Here is a 19739-nt window from a genome sequence, read left to right on the forward strand (position 1 = left end):
CCTGGGACCTTCTGCATGCCAAGCAGATGCTCTGCCACTGAGCCACATCCCCTCCCCAAGGCTCCAGAGCCATCGTGTCCACCACCTGGTCATCTCCACATGCCCCCGAAGGACCAGGGCTGTGGTAGGAGCACCAACAGACCATTTGTGAAGGTGAAATGACCACTGCTGGCTCCAATGAAGCTCTCCAGGGAGTGGCTCATAGTACCAGTAGCTAATTAGCTATTCCAGACATTGCCAGTTTTCTGCCTCATCTCAAGGGCTCCTCTCCCCTCTAAAAATAGGCTCAACCAAGGCACTCCTCTCATGCTTTGCTCAGAGCAAGTCCCTTCTCAAGGATCCAAAGACAGAAGCACAGACAACACGGAGCAGAGAGAAGGCAAAGGAATGAGACAAAGGTGTTCCCATCCTCGGTCCCCATCATAACTGCATAGGTCCAGGTGAAAGAGCATTCTTCCAGAATCAGATCAAGGGTCCCTTCAGAACTTCAGCAGCAGGACTGACCAGGGAAGGGCCCTTGAATGGACAGGCTGGGACTTTTTCTGAGCTGTTTCTTGTTTGTGAAGAAGTCTCCGATGGATGCCTTCCTTGTTTCACCTGGGCTGGCTCCAATGCGGAGCTGAGACTTCAGAAACAGCGTAGTGGGTGTGGAGTTTGGAGAGGTACGGGCCGGCTCCTTCCTCAGCAAGGCCATGCATTGCTGAATGAAACTCTAGAGAAAGCCTGTGGAATATCTGTCATTTCAGGTCAGTTTTCCAACAGACATTTAAAACATCCATTTTTTTTATCATGAGTCAGTCTTAGTTGCTTTACAGTGGAGCAAGGACAAATGACAGGTTACTCTCAAAGAATGAGAAAGTCTGAGTGTCTTTATTGGCCCCACATTTTTTGCCTTTGAGTAATCTAGTATCTGGGAATCTGCCCAGACAGAGGCTCATCTCCACAACTTGCTACTCAACGTCTTTCCATTGCCTGTTCAGATTCTCCATCATTTGATGGCCAAAATCTCCTGAGGTCAATGGCCCATTTGCCCAAACTGCTCTTTAGTCAGGCAGCATCAGAGAACATTGAGGTCAGCATATAATCTGTTAGCTCAGAGCTGCAAGTAGAGGCAGGACCGTAGGGAAACATGGTAGATTTGACTTTCCCTGGGAACTTTTTCTCCCCTGCAGGGGTCCAGCTAGATGAGCTGCAGGCACCAGAGTCTTCTAGCAGCAACATGGGCCAAATTATATCGAAGGGAGTAACACAACCAGTCATGTCCTGGACATGATCGCAGGGAACAAAAGGGTTGGATCTGCCCTTCTCATGCCCAGGATCAGAGTTTTCTTTGGATGCATCCACTTCTCAGTTTAAACCAGAAATTGTTAAAATGTGATGCCGTGTCTCTCCCTATTGGATTCCTAAGTGGCTTTTGAAAGTGTCATTTGTTCCAGTCCCCTTTGAATTCCAGAGGAATTGGAAAGATACACTGGTCAGTCATCATGGCCTCATCCACCCCAGCCAATCTCAGCGCCACACTATTTACCCTGCCTGGTTTCCCAGGGCTGGAAAAGGCACATCAGTGGATTGGCATCCCCATCTTTTCTGTCTACCTGGCTGCCATGCTGGGTAACTGCACCATTCTGTACGTCATCTGGGCAGAGCCCAGTCTGCACCAGCCCATGTATTTCTTCCTGGCCATGCTGGCTACCACCGACCTGGGTCTCTGCCTCACCACGGTGCCCACTGTCATGGGGGTCCTCTGGTTCCAGCTGAGGAAGATCAGTAAAGGTGCCTGCATCACTCAGCTTTTCATCATCCACTCCTTCTCCTTCATGGAGTCCGCTGTGCTCTTTGCCATGGCTCTGGACCGCTTCCTGGCCATCTGCTATCCCCTGAGGTACACGGTTCTCTTGACCACCAACAGAGTAGTCAGAATTGGCCTGGTCCTCCTGATGAGAAGCACCATGCTCCTGGTGGCCCCCATGATGTTTCTTCAGCAGTTCCCCTATTGTCCTGATGCAACCCTTTCTCACTCCTACTGCCTTCACCAAGATGTGATCCATCTGGCATGCGCTAGCACAGTCTTCAACACTTTCTATGGCCTCATCGTCATCGTTCTCACCTTGGGCTCTGATCTCCTCTTCATCCTCATCTCCTACAGCCTAATCCTGAAGACAGTCCTGGGCATGACCTCTGGGAACGAAGGCTACCACAAGGCCCTGGGCACATGCGTCTCCCACATCTGTGCCGTCCTGGTCTTCTATGTTCCAGTGCTCGGGCTGTCCGTTGTGCACCGGTTTGGCCAGCATGCCTCTCCCCTGCTCCACGTCATCATGGGCAACTTCTACATCCTCCTCCCACCCTTGATGAACCCCATCATTTACTGCATCCAAACAAAGCAGATCTACAGCAGGATACTGAGAATAGCCTCACTCAAGAGAGTCTGATGAGGGCTGTGGCTTCCTTTACAGAGTCCCTCCACCTCACGTTGGGACTTCCTCTTTTCCTTCTGCCTTCTACTTTTCCTAGCATAATTCTCTTTTCCAGTGACACTTGTCTTCTCATAATGTGATCAAAGAACTATAGCCTGAGTTTAGTTATTTTAGCTTCTAGGGAGAGTTCAGGCTTGATTTGATATGGAACGCACTGATTTGTCTTTTTGGCAGTCCTCGGTATCCGTAACGCTCTCCTCCAACGCCACATTGCAAAGGAATCTACTTTCTTCCTGTCAGCTTTCTTCATTGTCCAGCTTTCACACCCATACTTAGTAAAAGGGAATATGATGGAATGAATTAACTTCACCTTTGTTACCAGTGACACATCCTTACACTTAAGGATTTTTTCTAGCTCCTTCATGGCTCTTCCTAGTTGCTATATTGCTATAGTCTGATACAGCCCTATGGCTATTACCAATTGTGTTTTTTTTTAAATTTCAGCAGTGGTGAGGGGGAGAGGGGAAGGAACGGCTGCTGCCCAGTGGTGTAAGGGGAAGGAACAGTGGGAGCACAGGAAACAGTGCTGGATGTGGCAATAGAGATATTGCCTGTTATATTAGGTGCTTTGGAACCCAGGCAGGATGGTGCTGCCGCAGTCGCCTTGTTTGTGGGCTTCCTGGAGGCCCCTGGTTGGCCACTGTGTGAACAGACTGCTGGACTTGATGGGCCTGGGTCTGATCCAGCAGGGCTTTTCTTATGTTCTTGTGGAGGATGGGGCTATCCATGGATACTAGTCATGATGCATACCTATTCTCTCCAGGATCAGAGGAGCATGCCTATTATATTAGGTGCTGGGGAACACAGGCAGGATAAATGCTGCTGCAGTCGCCTGTTTGGGGGCTTCTTAGAGGCACGTGGCTGGCCATGGTATGAACAGACTGTTGGACTTGATAGGCTTTGGTCTGATCCAGCAGGGCCTTTCTTATGTTCTTATATAAGAAAGTGCTTTGGTTGGGTACAGTCTTTCAGAAGCTAGGGAAACCCAAATGATGGATGACCAACCACATGTTGGTTTCATGTAGAAGAATCAAAAGACCCGCTGCATTTGGGGGAGTGGGGGGCATGGAGGACAACCCATAGGGAAGCAACCAGAAACTCTCATTGATCCTGATCAAATCATTATTGTCTGGAGAGACGTTCAATCTGTTTCTTTGCCTAAATGCAAAGTTTAAATCACAGTATGGGGGCAGATTGTCCCAGCTGCAGCCTTTTCTCAGGAAGAGACCACACTAAGCTAAGAAACATCTCCTCCGAGCCTCTGCAACCCCTTGCCAGGGCCCTCGCTCTATTCTGTGCTGCCCTTCGTGCCCCGTGGTGTTTGGTTCCTGGGAGCTGTGTCCCTCGTGTCCTCACTATGGCCCTTCCTGGGGCCAATGGACAGGAGGCAACAGGAATTTTCATGGGGCCCTTGGAGGAATCACCCCTTTCTTTCATAGACATCATAATATTGTGCAACATGTGTACATTGATTTAATCTGTAACCATGAAGAAGCCCCACTGCACAGATGGCTTTGCATTTTAACAGTGTAATGGGGCTCATGGAAATGCTTGGTCTCACCTCTGGTACCTGGTAATGCCAAGAGTATCTCAGATATCTGTCTGTGTCGGCTTTCACAAGGCTTGAATTCTGCCCCGCACCCCCTTCAAAAAAAGACATCTGGGGAGATGTCCTCTTTTCTGGAGCTCTCTTTCCTCTTTTAACTCAAATGCTTAACCCTTCTCTTTCTCCAGTTGCTTTTTCACTAGCACCTTGAGAAAGACTAGGAAGGATGATCCTGAGCTGAACGTCCACAAAGCAAAGGTGGGAAGAAGCCTAGTCTGGGTTTAAAAAATGCAGAGGAAAGAACGGATCCATGTGCTACTGCCCCTTCTTTGCGTAGGAGACAGTCCTGGCCAGGCCTGTGTCATGTGCTAAGAGCCAGCATGGGATAGTCTTTAGAGTGTGAGCAGTGTAGTGGCCAAGTTTGCAGATAACACAAAATTATTCAGGATGGTGAAAACCAAGGATGATTGTGAAGAGCCCCAGGAGGAAGTCCACAAATTGGGTGAGTGGGCAACAACATGGCAAATGGGTCAATGTTGGTAAGTGTAAGGTGATGCACACTGGGACAAAAAAAATCCCAACTTCTAGGATAGGCTAATGGGGTCTGAACTTGCTGAGACCCAGAGGGAAAAAGATCTCAGGGTCATAGTAGAAGCTCAACCAAAGTGTCTACCCAGTGTGCTACAGCAAAGAAAAAGGCAAATTCTATGTAGGGGATTATTACGAGATTAAAAATAAAATAGCCGATATTATAATGCCCGTTTAGTTCTATGGTGCAGCCTCACTTGGAATACCGGGTGCAGTTCTGAGTGACCTTGAGCTAGGCACAGTTCTCTCAGAGCTCTCTCAGCCCCACCCACCTCACAGGGTGTCTGTTGTGGGGAGGAGAAGGGAAGGTGATTGTAAGCCAGTTTGATTCTGCCTTAAGTGGTAGAGAAAGTCAGCATATACAAACCAACTCTTCTTCTTCTTCTTGATCCAAAGTGCTCTTTTCTCTTCAGTTGCACCTGAAATGCCGGTCAAGACTCTGTGACTCCCTCTGTGAGCAACTTTGGAAGCAAGGCGAGCAGAAACATAGAAACATAGAGCTGGAAGGGACCTCAAAGGTCATCTAGATCAACCCCCTTGCACAACGCAGGAAATTCCAACCCCTTGCACATTGCAGACCCTCACTGAACTTTAAATTGCAAGGTGTGCTGAAATCCTGTTAAGGAGTGGGGTTATTTAAACCACCAATGGTACCTCCCACATTCTTTTCTAGCTCATGGCAGATACTGCTTCAATAAATATGTCAGCCTTTAAGATGCTCCAAGACTCCTTTTTGTTTCCACGTCTATGACATTTCTGTCTAGGCAGGAAACATCTCCAAGAAAGGATGCAGTCTGTTTAAGTCATTGATTCGCGCTGCCCCCTCCTTTTTGCCAGGGATAGTTTTGTTCTCAGAGGCAAAAATAAACCTATTAACAACACAATCCTATGCAAAGTTACTCGTCTAAACCCATTGAAACAAATAGGTTTAGACTGGAGTAATTCTCCTTAGGATTGCACAGTAAGTCGCTGCTCTCTGGCTCCAGTTTGCAGCCTTTGCTCTCACTCGTGGGTGGGGGGCAGCGGTCATTCACTGGATGGTCATTCTCCACCCAGAACCATAGTTGGAGGGAGTTTCAGCCCCTCCCGCTGGTCATCTGTTAAGTCTACAGATGTTCCTCTCTGCCTGCCTCCCCCAGGGAAAATTTCCCTGTAGCCGGCTAATCCCCACAGTTTATGGAGCTATTTATTCCGATTTTTACAGTCCATCTGGAATATCCTCACATGACTGCCTTGGGAGAAGCAGCCTGCCCTCTTGCCCACCAACAGTTTGGGTTCCACGTTTCCCCAGAAAGCCTTAAAAAACGCGGGTCTGATCCAGATTCCAGGACCTCCTCCCCTCCAGGGAGAGGAAAACTGTTAACGATGGGAAGCTGTTTAGGGAGATAGCTGGAAAGGAAGGGGGGAAAGGCTGATGTGGGAAATTCCCCACCTTTCCCTGCCTGAGGTCAGCTGCAGCAAACAGATTCTGGGGTAGAGTGGAAGCCAGGAAGCATCCCTCTTTCCTGCATTCCCCTTGACTGGCCTGGGTTTGGGGCTTCCTGTTCCAGATCTAGAGTTGCCAACCTCCAGGTACTAGCTGGAGATGTCCCGCTATTACAACTGATTTCCAAGCGACAGAGATCAGTTCACCTGGAGAAAATGGCCACTTTGGCAATTGGACTCTATGGCATTAAAGTCCCTCCCCTCCCCAAACCACACCCTCCTCCGGCTCCGCCCCAAAAATCTCCAGGTATTTCCCAACCCAGAGCTGGCAATCATAGAATCATAGAATCACAGGCCATTTATGCTTGGTAATTAGCAGCTCATTACAGGCTGAAGTGCCCGGCAGCTTTTTTTTTTAGTTTTGCACGCTGAACCGTCATTCAGGAAGTGACTGCGAAGCCGGAGCATACCTGCTTTGCATTTCTTAAGAGCCCCTTTAACCTGACCTTTTGTGTTTGTTCTGCCCTCGCCAAGAAAAATCCCCTCAAAGTAGCTTGCAAAATTCACAACCGCACATTAGCTATGCAAACGGAGGTTGCTAATGGAAGGAACAAAGGAGCAGGCGAGTGGTATGGGGGTGTGTGGAATTTCTCCTTTTGCGTAGGGACCGTGAATAAGCATTGTAAAGGTTGCATTTAAAAAAACAGCTTTGAGTGAGCATCAAAACTGACCCTGCATAAATGGTCCCAGAGTTGGGAGGGGCCCTATCTAATCCAACCCGCTGCTCAATGCAGGATCCCTGACAAGTGTTTGTCCAGCCGCTGCTTAAAGACTGCCAGAGAGGGGGAGCTCACCATCTCCCTAGGTAGCTGATTCCACTGTCAAACAACTCTTACTGCAAAAATGTTTTTCCTAATATCCAGCCAGTACCTTTCCACCCGTAATTTCAACCCATTCTTGCGAGTCCTCTCCTCTGCTGCCAACAGGAACAGCTCCCTGCCCTCCTCTAAGGGACAGCCCTTCAAATACGTAAAGAGAGCAATCCTGTCCCCCCTCAACCTCCTCTTCTCCAGACAAAACATTCCCAAGTCCCTCACCCTATCCAGATCCCTAAACTTGGCCTGTTTTTCTGTGGACAAGCCAAGCAACCCTTGCATTCGGGGTGGCGGGGGTCAGCAAGTATCACAGTGGGCAGCCCCGGCTGCGGCCTCCTTGTCTCCCTCCAGCAGGCTCAATATTATTCTCATGGGCAGGACGGCTTTCCAGTGGCCTGAGCAGAGGAGGCAGTCAGTGTGTCTGTGGAATCACGGGGAAGGGCCATGGCTGGCTCAGTGGCTGAGCATCTGCTCAGCAAGGAGAAGGTCCCAGGTTCAATCTCCAGTTTAAAAAATTTTCAGAAGGGCGGCCGTGTTGGTCTGAAATAGAAGAGCTAGATTTGAGTCCAGTAGCACCTTAAAGACCAATAAGATTTTCAGGGTATGAGCTTTCGAGAGTCAGAGCTCCCTTCAAGTAGGAATGAGCCCTTATATCTATTCTGAAGGTGAGAGGGGTGTTGCAAAGAAAGGTACCAGGATGCAGAGGTACAATGCAAAATAGAATCACATGAACACATGAAGCTGCCTTATACTGAACCAGACCCCTCTTGGTCCATCCAAGTCAGTATTGTCTACTCAGACCGGCAGTGGCTCTCCAGAGTCTCAGACTGAGGTCTTTCACATCATCTACTTTCCTAGTCTCTTTAACTGGAGATGCCAGGGATTGAACCTGGGACCTTCTGCATGCCAAGCAGATGCTCTACCACTGAGCCATGTCCCCTCCCCTTAATCAGCTAGATTACGGTAGGGAAGAAATGCTTGGGGGTAGAAAATTAGCATTTGTAGTGAGATAAACCCCCTCCTCCTCTTGCACGCACACCTTAACCTGGTTCAGAGGAGTTGTGTGTGTCAGCAACGCTGGGAGCTATACCATAAGGGGCCTAGACTCCGTCAAGAGACTAAACTCCTAGCAGAGTCATTCAGGGTGGAATGGTCACAGCTGAGACACCCGACTAAGATGCATCCACCCCCTTCAGGGATCAACAGCCACATCAGCAGAAGAGAAAAGACACTTCCAGAGGTGATGGAGGTGGGGAAATACGGACTTGGATGGACCAGGGCGGGGGGGTCTGATTCAGTATAAGGCAGCTTCATGTGTTCATGTGTGCAAGGATACCACAGGGAACACCACCATACAGGAACTTTATTTTATCTCATTTTATTTATGTTATTTGTGTTTTATTTATGTTGTTTATGGTCCACCTTTCTCTCTGGGGCTCAAGGCAGATAACACAAAAAAGTTAATACAATGATATGGGGATGTATTCAATGGGCAAGGCAATAGGGTTTGCCTTTTAGAGATCTGGAAACCAACCAGACCTGAAGCACGCAGAAGTATTAACATGACACATTAAACAAATGCACAAATTACAGAGCAGGAACCTACTTACAGCCACAGATAGTAGGAACTACATGCTGTGGTGTAGTAGTCTAGAGTCCCTAACCCATTACCCAAAGCTTCTTTCTGAACCATATTGTTACAGTGCAGCCCTATTTCCTGTGTGAAAAACCCTCTTGAATAATTCAGTTTTGCATAGTTTGTGGAGAGCCAAGGGGGTGGGGGCCTTCCTGACCTCATCAGGCAGGTTGTTCCATCAGGTAGGGGCACAACAGAGAATGCACAAGTATGGGCAGCAGTTGACTTTGCCCATTTGCAGGGTGGCACCCACAGAAGGCAACTTTCTTGCGGCTTCCAATGTCATAGAATCATAGAGTTGGAAGGGACCACCAGGGTCATCTAGTCCAACCCCTGCACAATGCAGGAACCTCACAACTACCTCCCCCACACACACCCAGTAACCCCTACTCATGCCCAGAAGATGGCCAAGATTTCCTCCCTCTCATGAACTGCCTAAGCTCATAGAAGCAGCATTGCTGACAGATGGCCATCTAGTCTCTGCTTAAAAACCTCCAGCGAAGGAGCACTCACCACCTCCCGAGGAAGCCTGTTCCACTGTGGAACCACTCTAACTTTAGAAATTTCTTCCTAATGTCTAGATGGAAACTCATTTGATTTAATTCCAACCCATGGGTTCTGGTCCGACATTTTGGGGCAACAGAAAACAGAAGGTCGGAACAGAACCAATGCATTTGTACTGGCAATGAAAGCAGAATGGGGAATTGTCCCTGTGTGGAAGCAGAGTCTGTTTCAGGCTCTCCTCAGTGGCTTCAGGGCCCTTCTGCGTATCTCTTTGGTCCTGGCCGCATAGACAAGAGGGTTGAGGACAGGAGGCACCAGTAGATAGACGTTGCCCATGGTGACGTGAACCAGCAGAGGCAAGCCCCTCCCAAACCGGTGCACCACAGAGAGCCCAACCAGGGGCACATAGAAGGCCAGGACGACACACACGTGGGCCACGCATGTCCCAGAGGCTTTCAGGCGTTCTTGCCGAGAGGACAGCTGCAGGACTGTCTTCATGATCATCACGTAGGTCATGAAGATGAGCAGGGCATCCAGGCCCATCACTGCAAGGATGGCCGTCAATCCATAGACCATGTTCGGCATTATATTGCCACAAGCCAGGTGCATCACATCTTGGTGGACACAGTAGGAATGTGTGAGGACCCTGGGACCACAAAATGGAAGTCGGTTGATCAGCAAAGGAAAAGGAAGGAAGAAGATGACTCCTCTCAATACCGCCACTAAACCAATCTTGGCTGTCTTTGAGTTCGTGAGGATGGCAGAGTACTGTAGAGGGTGGCAAATGGCCATGTACCGATCCACAGCCATGGCCAAGAGGACGGTGGACTCAACTCCTGAAAGGCAGTGGATGAAGAACATCTGGGCAAGGCAGGCTTTGTATCCAATCTCCCTGGCATCAAACCAAAAGAAGGAAAGGATCTTGGGCATGGTGCAAGTAGAAAGCACCAAGTCCACAGCAGACAGCATGCAGAGGAAGAAGTACATGGGCACATGGAGGGCTGGCTCTCTTTTAATAACAAACATCACAGCACAGTTGCCCACAATGGCCACAACATACATGGCACACAAGGGGAAGGCCAGCCAGAACTGGGCAGTTTCCATACCAGGCAAACCCACCAAGATGAATGAAAAGCCGTTGCGAGTTCCATTAGCGAGTGGCATGTTTCACTCTGGGATATGTTGTTTTGTGCTTCTGGAAGAGAAATGATATTCTTAATGTCAAAGGAACAGGTGGCGCTCTGTAGAATGTCACTCACAGACAGATGTCAAGAAAGACAGAAGCAATTCTCTAATCCTTTCCTTTCCTTTCTCCTCCATCAGTGCATTTCAGAAAGGAACAGTCCTCTATCTCTACATCAATTGGCAATGCATACAAGGCAAACATGAAGCATGTGTGTGCTTTTCCCCACATCCATGTGTAAAGGGAAATGCAGTATTCTTGGCATTTCATCATGTGTCATTATGCAATATATTCTTGCCTTTCTACAAGTCCACCACATATGATAAAATGTTGTGTCTGTATTTTAGCATTTCCTACATTTCCCTTTAAAACCCTTGTTAGCCTTTGCTACGTCTTTTGGTGTTATAGACCATATAAAATACATTTTATACCAATTCACTCTTAACATTTGGCATTCTGTAAACTTAATTCCTTTTGACCATAGATTCTCCCACTGAGTCATATTTATAGTTCCTCCCAGGTTTTGCATCCACTGCTCTTTTCTACTGCTACATTCACCTATTTCATAATTTACTTCATTTCAACTCAACCTTCTTCCCAAGTAAGCAGCTTACATCATTCTCCTCTCCTGCGTTTTTTCCTCACAACAACCTGATGAGGTAGGCCAGGCTGAGAGTGTGTGATTGGCCCAAGGTCACCCAGCAGGCTTCACGTGGCAGAGCCTGAGTCCTCCAGGTCCTAATCTGACATTCTAACCACTGCACCACCCTGCAGAAATGCCAAGTCCAGGTTTGCACAATCCCTAGTTCCAGGCGGTGAGCTGAGCACCTCCCCCTATACCTTGTTCTCCAGCAGCCATTGAGTTCCTCCCTTCCAGGCGTCCGAGGAACCTGCTGGCAGCGCAAGCGGCCCGTTCAAGTGAGCAAGAGGAAGGAGGCTGGTATATAGAGGCCAGGCAAGCAAAGCAAAGCCCCTCTGGGCCACTCTGCTGACCCGAGGGAGCAGCAGCAAACCCTGGGCTGTCTCCGCAGAACCCTGCTCCAAAGACAAACACACACTTGCAGTTTGCTGCTGCCCCTGGTCCTTTTTTTTGCATGGGACACAGCTGGGTTCATGTTCTGGTGTTGCCAGTTAAGCGGCAAGAAGAACAAATAAGTCTTGTGATGGAGCAGCTTCTGAAGCTGCGCAGAGAAACCTGGATACACAGAAGATCAGGGGAAAGGGGACCCTTTTCTCTTTGTGTGTGTATGACCCACCCCCATTCTGATGTCTTAAGGATAGGGTTGCCACCTCCATGTTGGGAAATACCTGAAGATTTGGGGGTGGAGTCTGAGAAGGGTGGGGTTTGGGGAGTGGAGGAACCTCAGTGGGTTATAATACCATACAATCCACCTTCCAAAGCAGCCATTTTCCCCAGACAAACTGATCTCTGTCGCCTAAAGATCCCAGGAGATCTCCAGCTACCACTCTGAAGGTTGGCAACCTACTTGGGGAGGATAACATTGAAATAAAAGAGATTTAAATCTCATCCAGTTCAGTTACAGGACTGATGGAAAGATCTTCTCAGTCAGACCTTGGATACCCCCAATGGTGTAGTGAGCCTCTGTGGCATAGTGGCTGTGGGACTAGGATCTGGAAGGCCCAGGTTTGAATCACCACTCTGCTATAGGATCTTGCTGAGTGACCTTGGGCCAATCACACACTCTCAGCCTAACCTACCTCACAGGGTTGCTGTGAGGATGAAATGGAGAAGAGGAGGATGTTGGAAGCCACTTCAGGTCCCCATTGTGGGGGCGAAGTGGGTTATAAATGAAGTAAATAATAATAAACAGTCCAGTGTTCTGGTTCTGACAGCTGGCAGCCAGATGCATTGGGGGAGCCCAAAGGTATTCGGTTTCGGCCAGATTCCCAGGTATTTGGCCAAAAATAAACCTGAATATTGCCAAAAATGGTTAATTTCAGGTATATTTTCATTTTGGGCCTACCGATATGCACAGTCCTGGTTAGTTCTTACATGGGAGACCACCAAAGAAGTCCAGGGTCACTATGCAGAGGCAGGCAACAGCAAACACCCTCTGAAAATCTCTTGCCTTCAAAAACCCTATGATGCAAATATTCCGAAATAAAGAAAGATCTGAAATATGGAACACTTCTGGTCCCAAGCATTTCTGATAAGGGATACTTAACCTATAGGAGGTTCTGGCGGACATTAATTCATAGGGTCACCGTACATTTAGGGGAGGGGCTGTGGCTCAGTGGCAGAGCATCTGCATGGCGTGCAGAAGGCCCCAGGTTCAATGCCCGGCAGCATCTCCAGTTAAAGGGACTGGGCAGGTAGGAGATGTGAAAGACCCCTGCCTGAGATTGGAGAGCCGCTGCCAGTCTGAGTAGACAATACTGACTTTGATGGACCAAAGGTCTGATTCAGTATAAGGTGGCTTCATGTGTTCAGGTGTGCAAGGATGCCACAGGGAACATCACCGTACAGTAACTTTATTTTATTTCATTTTTTAATGTTATTTATGTTTTATTTGCATTATTTATAGTCCACTTTTCTCTTTGGGGCTCAAGGTGGATAACACAGAAAAGTCAATACAATGAACCGGGGGAGGGGGGTATTCAATGGGCAAGGCAATAGGATTTGCCTTTTAGAGATCTGGAAATCAACCAGACCTGAAACACGACAGAAGTATTAATATGACACATTAAATAAATGCAAAAAAATAAATGCAAAAAGTAGGAACCTATTTACAGCAACAGATAGTAGGAACTAGTACATATTAGTGTAGTCTACAGTCCCTAACCTTTTACCCAAAGCTTATTTCTGGACCATATTGTTACAGTTCAGACCTATTTACTACACAAAAAGCCCTCTTGAATAATTCAGTTCTGCTCAGTTTGCAGAAAGCCAAGGAGGTGGGGGCCTTCCTGACCTCATCAGGCAGGTTTTTCCATTAGGTGGGGGCACAACAGAGAATGCACAAGTACGGGCATTACTTGACTTTGCCCATTTGCAGGGTGGCACCCACAGAAGGCAACTTTCTTGCTGCTTCCAATGTCCGTGCATTTGTACTGGCAATGAAAGCAGAATGGGAAATTGTCCCTGTGTGGAAGCAAAGTCTGTTTCAGGTTCTCCTCATTGGCTTCAGGATCCTTCTCCGTATCTCTTTGGTCCTGGCTGCATAGACAAGAGGGTTAAGTACAGGGGGCACCAATAGGTAGACGTTACCCATGGTGACGTGAACCAGCAGAGGCAAGCCCCTCCCAAACCGGTGCACCACAGAGAGCCCAACCAGGGGCACATAGAAGGCCAGGACGACACACACGTGGGCCACGCATGTCCCAGAGGCTTTCAGGCGTTCTTGCCGAGAGGCCAGCTGCATGACTGTCTTCATGATCATCACGTAGGTCATGAAGATGAGCAGGGCATCCAGGCCCATCACTGCAAGGATGGCCGTCAATCCATAGACCATGTTCGGCATTATATTGCCACAAGCCAGGTGCATCACATCTTGGTGGACACAGTAGGAATGCATGAGGACCCTGGGACCACAAAATGGCAGTCGGTTGATCAGCAAAGGCAGAGGAAGGAAGAAGATTATTCCTCTCAATACCGCCACTAAACCAATCTTGGCTGTCATTGAGTTCGTGAGGATGGCAGAGTACTGCAGAGGGTGGCAAATGGCCGCGTACCGATCCACAGCCATGGCCAAGAGGACGGTGGACTCAACTCCTGAAAGGCAGTGGATGAAGAACATCTGGGCAAGGCAGGCTTTGTATCCAATCTCCCTGGCATCAAACCAAAAGAAGGAAAGGATCTTGGGCATGGTGCAAGTAGAAAGCACCAAGTCCACAGCAGACAGCATGCAGAGGAAGAAGTACATGGGCACATGGAGGGCTGGCTCTGCTTTAACCACAAACATCACAGCACAGTTGCCCACAATGGCCACAACATACATGGCACACAAGGGGAAGGCCAGCCAGAACTGAGCAGCTTCCATACCAGGCAAACCCACCAAGATGAATGAAAAGCCGTCGCGAGTTCCGTTACCGAGTGGCATGTTTCACTCTGGGATATGTTGTTCTGTGCTTCTGGAAGAGAAATGATATTCTTAATGTCAAAGGAACAGGTGGCGCTCTGTAGAATGTCACTCACAGACAGATGTCAAGAAAGTCGGAAGCTATTCTCTAATCCTTTCTTTTCTCCTCCATCAGTGCATTTCTGAAAGGAACAGGACCCTATCTCTACATCAACTGGCAACACATACAAGGCAAACTGAAGCATGTGTGTGCTTTTCACCACATCCATGTGTAAAGGGACCCTTTGTTAACAGATGGCCTATTTCTTTTTAAAAAAATGATTTTTTTAAACTAAACATATAAACATCAAATTGTTTCATTGTATTGGAAATTACTCTGTAGTTACAATCCAATTATCACCTTCTTTGACTTACAGTTTTCTATTTTCTAACAGAATGTTTTACTTAAATTCTTACATTCTGTTTCTTTTATTGGTTATCAGCTGTATATTCAACTAGGACTTTCATTTTTTCATTGACTCGGGTTGATCTGTTATCTGTTAACTTGGCCGTAGTTACATATTCTACTAATTTGTTTGCCCATTCAGTTACATCTGGGTATTCCTCTGCTTTTCACTTTCTTGCATACATCTTTAGGTGTTACATACCATCTAAAATACACTTTATACCAATTCTCTCTTAACATTTGGCATTCTGTAAACTTAATTTCTTTTGACCATAGATTCTCCCACTGAGTCTTATTTATAGTCCCTCCAAGGTTTTGCATCCATGGCTCTTTTCTACTGCTACATTCATGCTTCCATGACAGAGCCTGTGAGCGCCTTCCCCCATACCTTGTTCTCCAGCAGCCATTGAGTTCCTCCCTTCCAGGTGTCCGAGGAACCTGCTGGCAGCGCAAGCAGCCCGTTCAAGTGAGCAAGGGGAAGGAGGCTGGTATATAGAGGCCAGGCAAGCAAAGCAAAGCCCCTCTGGGCCACTCCGCTGACACAAGGGAGCAGCAGGCGATGGCAAGCAAACCCTGGGCAGCCTCCACAGAACCCTGCTCCAAAGACAAACACACACATGCTGTTTGCTGCCCCCCCAAGTCCTTTTTTTGTATGGGACACAGCTGGCCCTGTATTAGGGTTGCTAACCTCCAGGTACTGAGTGGATTTCTTAGGAAGCTAGGGCTGCCAGGTCCCCCCTCTCCTCCAGTGGGAGGCTTTTGGGGCCGAGCTGAGGGAATCATGCACACGCACGCCGACGCACCAACATGCACGTAACTTCCGGTTTACTGGGAGTTTGAGTGGTATAAGGCTCCTTGCGAGGCGGCACTTCCCGTTGTAAACCGGTTGTAAACGTGCCGCGATGTGTACGCGTGTGTGTACGTTTGCCCGCCAACCCTCAGCTGGTCGACGGGCAGAGGGGTGAATTGCCGGGGGTTTGCCCGCCACCACCGGGCACCTGGCAACCCTATCTCTAGCCCATAGAGATCAGTTCACCTGGAGAAAATGGCTGCTTTGGCAATTGGACTCTATGGCATTGAAGTCCCTCCCCTCCCCAAACCCCAACATCCTCAGGCTCCACCCCTAAAATTTCCCAATCTGGAGCTGGCATCCCTAGCCTTGATAGACAGATGGGGAGGATCTGACAGTAGAAGGCAGCTTCATGTGGCTCGATCATGTGACTGGGGTGGGCCAAAAGTAGGGTTGCCAGGTCCCTCTTCGCCACCGGCGGGAGGTTTTTGGGGAGGAGCCTGAGGAGGGCGGGGTTTGGGGAGGGGAGAGACTTAAATGCCATAGAGTCCAATGGCCAAAGCGGCCATTTTCTCCAGGTGAACTGATATCTGTCAGCTGGAGATCAGTTGTAATAGCAGGAGATCTCCAGCTAGTACCTGGAGGTTGGCAACCCTAGCCAAAAGCCACTTTGGGTACAGCTATTTCGCGCCAGGATCTTCCTTCATCCTGCAACTCCATCATTCAATCAAACTGGTAATTGCCAATAAGGGCTCGGGAATTCAGAACTAATCCCAGGTGTGAATGTTTCTTGCGGTTGTTTCAAATGTAACTATTTTTTCCTGAACTGCATTCAAATTGCTGCAGGGGACCACCGGTCCCTAAGGCACTGTGTCAATAACCCTTTTTAGTGACGTTTTTAAAAATCCTGCCTCCGGAGAATATCCAGGCCACTCTCTGCCATGTCTGGTTTCTGATGCTGTCCAGGCATGGAAACATTCCACCTCCTTAGCCAGAGCACGGGAGTTATTCCTGCCAGAAAATGAAAAGCAATGATTTTACTACCCCAAAAAGCTGTAACATTTGTCTTAGTGTAAATGTTATGTTTTGTTGAGATTTTATTAGATGTTCTAGATACATTAGTGACTAAGGGTGTTTTTCCTTCAGTGGCTTATAAAATTAGAACAAACACACTTAATCATGGTTCTTACGTTTCCTTGACTTTTGCTTTAGATTGAAACACAGCTTTTATGCAAATGTACATTCGGATACTGCTACATTTTGCCACACCTTTTGTCTTTTTTAAAAAAAATTAATTTTATTCAGTAAAAAGAAAGTTGGGACACCTGCATGGTATAATGCCATAGAGCCCACCCGCCAAAGCAGCCGTTTTCTCCAGGGGAAACTGATCTTGATCGTCTGGAGATAAATCGTAATAGTGAGAGATCTCCTGGAGGTTGACCACCCTAGTTGTTCAAGAGAGCACGTCTGCACAGGCAACGGGGCGGCACTGTTACAAAAGGCTTCACAAGGTTACTTTAATAAATTATTGGGGACTGTGGTCTGTACTACTGTGTATAGTTTGCTCAAACTAGGATCCTACGATGTAATTGTTGCATCATTTAATGTGTTGTGTAATCACTTATGCTTTGATTCAGTTCTGTTTTTTAGACTTCTGGTTGGGTCCCAAATCCTAATTCATTGTTTAGTTGCATTCCCCACCTTATTGATTGTATTGACTCACTCTGTGTAATCCACCTTGAGTCCCTGTGAGAAAAGAGGACTATAAATAATGTAAATAAATGAAATAACTAAATAGCAGCCCGTAGGGTTTTCAAGGAAAGAGATAGTCAGAGGTGGTTTGCCATTGCCTGCCTCTATGTAGCAACCCTAGACTTCCTCAGTGGTATCTAAGGTTGCCAGCCTCCAGGTCATGGCTGGAAAATAAAGTCCCTTCCCTCCCCAAACCCCACCCTCTTAAGGTTCCACTCCCAAAATCTCCAGATATTTCTTAACCCAGAGTTGGCAACTCTAATGCTCTCCCATCCAAGTACTAACCAGGGCCAACCGTGCTTCACTTCTGAGATAGTGGTCAAGGAGAGTACAGTCAAGTCAGAACCAGTTTATGGCCACCCCTCATGGGGTGCAAGAGACAAAGAGAGGTGGTTTGCCATTGCCTGCCTGGGTGTAGCAACCCTGGACTTCCTTGGTGGTCTCCCATCCAAGTACTATAGGGTTGCCAACCTCCAGGTATTAGCTGGAGATTTCCTGCTATTACAACTGCTCAGGCATTGACGTCATCTTTAAGGGACCGTGGCTATCCGACCCGTGTAGTCCAACAAGCTAGATATAGAACCAACACAAGAAATAGGGAGGAATTTCTTTATTGCAATGAACAAAAGGAACATGTTACCAATAAACCACTCACTTTTGCTTTTCGTTTCAATCATCTTTCGAGCCACATTACTGCAATCATCCGCAGACATTGGCACCTTCTTTCCAACGTTCCCGGTTGTCAACAGATTCCAAAAATAGGTTATAGCAGAACCTTGTCCATTCGAGACAAGTTGGTTCATGCCGATTTGAGTTGTGATAATAATGAGGGTGTGAGTATTAAGGGCCATTACCGCTGCAATAAATGCCTTGCGTGTAATTTGGCTCTGGAAGTCAAAGAGTTCAAAAGTATAGATAGCAATTTTACTTTCAAGCTCAACAGTTTTTCCAATTGTAATACCAAATTTTGTGTTTATTGTTTACTTTGCCCGTGCCAGTTGATTTATGTTGGTTCTAGTATTCGGCCCATAAAAACCAGGATTTTAGAACACAAATCTAGGATCAGAGCAGGGATTCGCTCTGCACCCATTGTGGATCATTTCCTCAAAGCTCGCCACAACGAGAATGAGCTCCGTTTCTTTGTAGTTTGGTGGCTTAAGCGCAAACTGTTTGACAAAAGGGACAACAAACGACTTTTAAGGCAGAAGGAGGCTTATTTCATTAATTTATTTCAATCTCTAGAACCCCAGGGATTAAATGTTGAAAATGATCTATCTTGTTTTATTTGAAGCTGTTCCTTTAAGAAACTGGGATACCATATGCGCCACCTGTAACTCATTTAAGCATCTGTAACTAGCGGCCGATCATGCAGTCTTTGTATCCCTTTGGGAACGGTTAACCTTGCAATGATGTCTGTTTAATTTTAACTATATCCTTTATATATCATAATTAACATGGAATGCTGTAACTGCAAATGGATATAGTTGAAGGATCTATCCCGAATGGGAAGGAACGAATTGTTTGAACGTATTATGTGCATATTGAATTACAGGAATTGTAAGTATATGGATTTTTTAATATATTGATCCATTATGCATACGAGCAATATTTTAATGAAATGATTTTTGATATAGGAATGGAACTGATGAAGAATAAAGAAACGATCGTCTTCCTATTTATAACTATTTTCTACAAACCTGCTGAGTTCATATAACCAGCTATTAGAGTCTTCTCTGGATCAGTGTACCTTTGTGGACTATTGGAATATATTTGTGTGTACCTTTGTGGACTATGGGAATATTTTTGTAAATAATTGTATATATTTGTTAGTCCTCTTTCACTTTTATATGCACTGAATACACCTTGATGTTTCACCAGTTTAAGTTGTATATATTGTTGCCTGAGATTCCTGCACTACCTGGAGGTTGGCAACCCTAGTTTTGGAGTTTAGCATCATGCTGGTTAAGAACTCAATGGCTGCCTTTGCAAGTTCCCCTGTACAGGGCTTTCTGTGTGCTTCAGGTCTATGCAAGGGTAAAAAGAGCCAAAAATGTATTATTGGGTGCAGAATTCATTTTACTGTGAAGTTTTCATTTGCTAAAACATCTAGTTCTTTTATGCATGGCTGTTTCATTCGCTGTCAACCCTCTGACGACTTCAGGTCCTTGTTTGGATTATGCGTGCCATTTCCAACTGTCAGAGGCCGCCTCGCTCTCCCCCTGCTCTTCCCCACGTTTTGCCTGTGTTTTATCTTGAATTTGAAAAAACAGGGAAACGCAAGGGGAGACCAAGGCGACCTCTGATGGTTGGAAACCACATGCATAATCAACACAGAGACCTAAAGACGTCAGAAGGGTGACAGCAAGTGAAACAGCCATGCATAAAAGACCCTGGTTTCTCGTTTCTCAAATGTGTGCACACAATATTTACACCATTTCCCGAAAAGAACAAGGGGGGCCGCTGGTAACAAAGCTCCAG

General features: G+C 47.1%; 3 protein-coding genes across 3 annotated transcripts; 1 reads left to right on the forward strand and 2 right to left on the reverse strand.

The window, feature by feature from the left end:
* Positions 1–1484: 1484 nt before the first annotated feature.
* Positions 1485–2432, forward strand: LOC130485312 (olfactory receptor 51V1-like). The gene has a single exon (XM_056858477.1). The coding sequence runs from the start codon at positions 1485–1487 to the stop codon at positions 2430–2432; it is 948 nt and encodes a 315-aa protein (XP_056714455.1).
* A 6847-nt stretch (positions 2433–9279) lies between these two features.
* Positions 9280–10215, reverse strand: LOC130485580 (olfactory receptor 51E2-like). The gene has a single exon (XM_056858797.1). It carries the CDS (start codon positions 10213–10215, stop codon positions 9280–9282), a length of 936 nt encoding a protein of 311 aa, XP_056714775.1.
* Positions 10216–13359: 3144 nt separating this feature from the next.
* Positions 13360–14295, reverse strand: LOC130485581 (olfactory receptor 51E2-like). Its single transcript, XM_056858798.1, has one exon. The coding sequence runs from the start codon at positions 14293–14295 to the stop codon at positions 13360–13362; it is 936 nt and encodes a 311-aa protein (XP_056714776.1).
* Positions 14296–19739: the final 5444 nt, after the last annotated feature.

Source organism: Euleptes europaea, chromosome 12 (genome assembly GCF_029931775.1).
Source record: "Euleptes europaea isolate rEulEur1 chromosome 12, rEulEur1.hap1, whole genome shotgun sequence".
NCBI lineage: Eukaryota > Metazoa > Chordata > Lepidosauria > Squamata > Sphaerodactylidae > Euleptes > Euleptes europaea.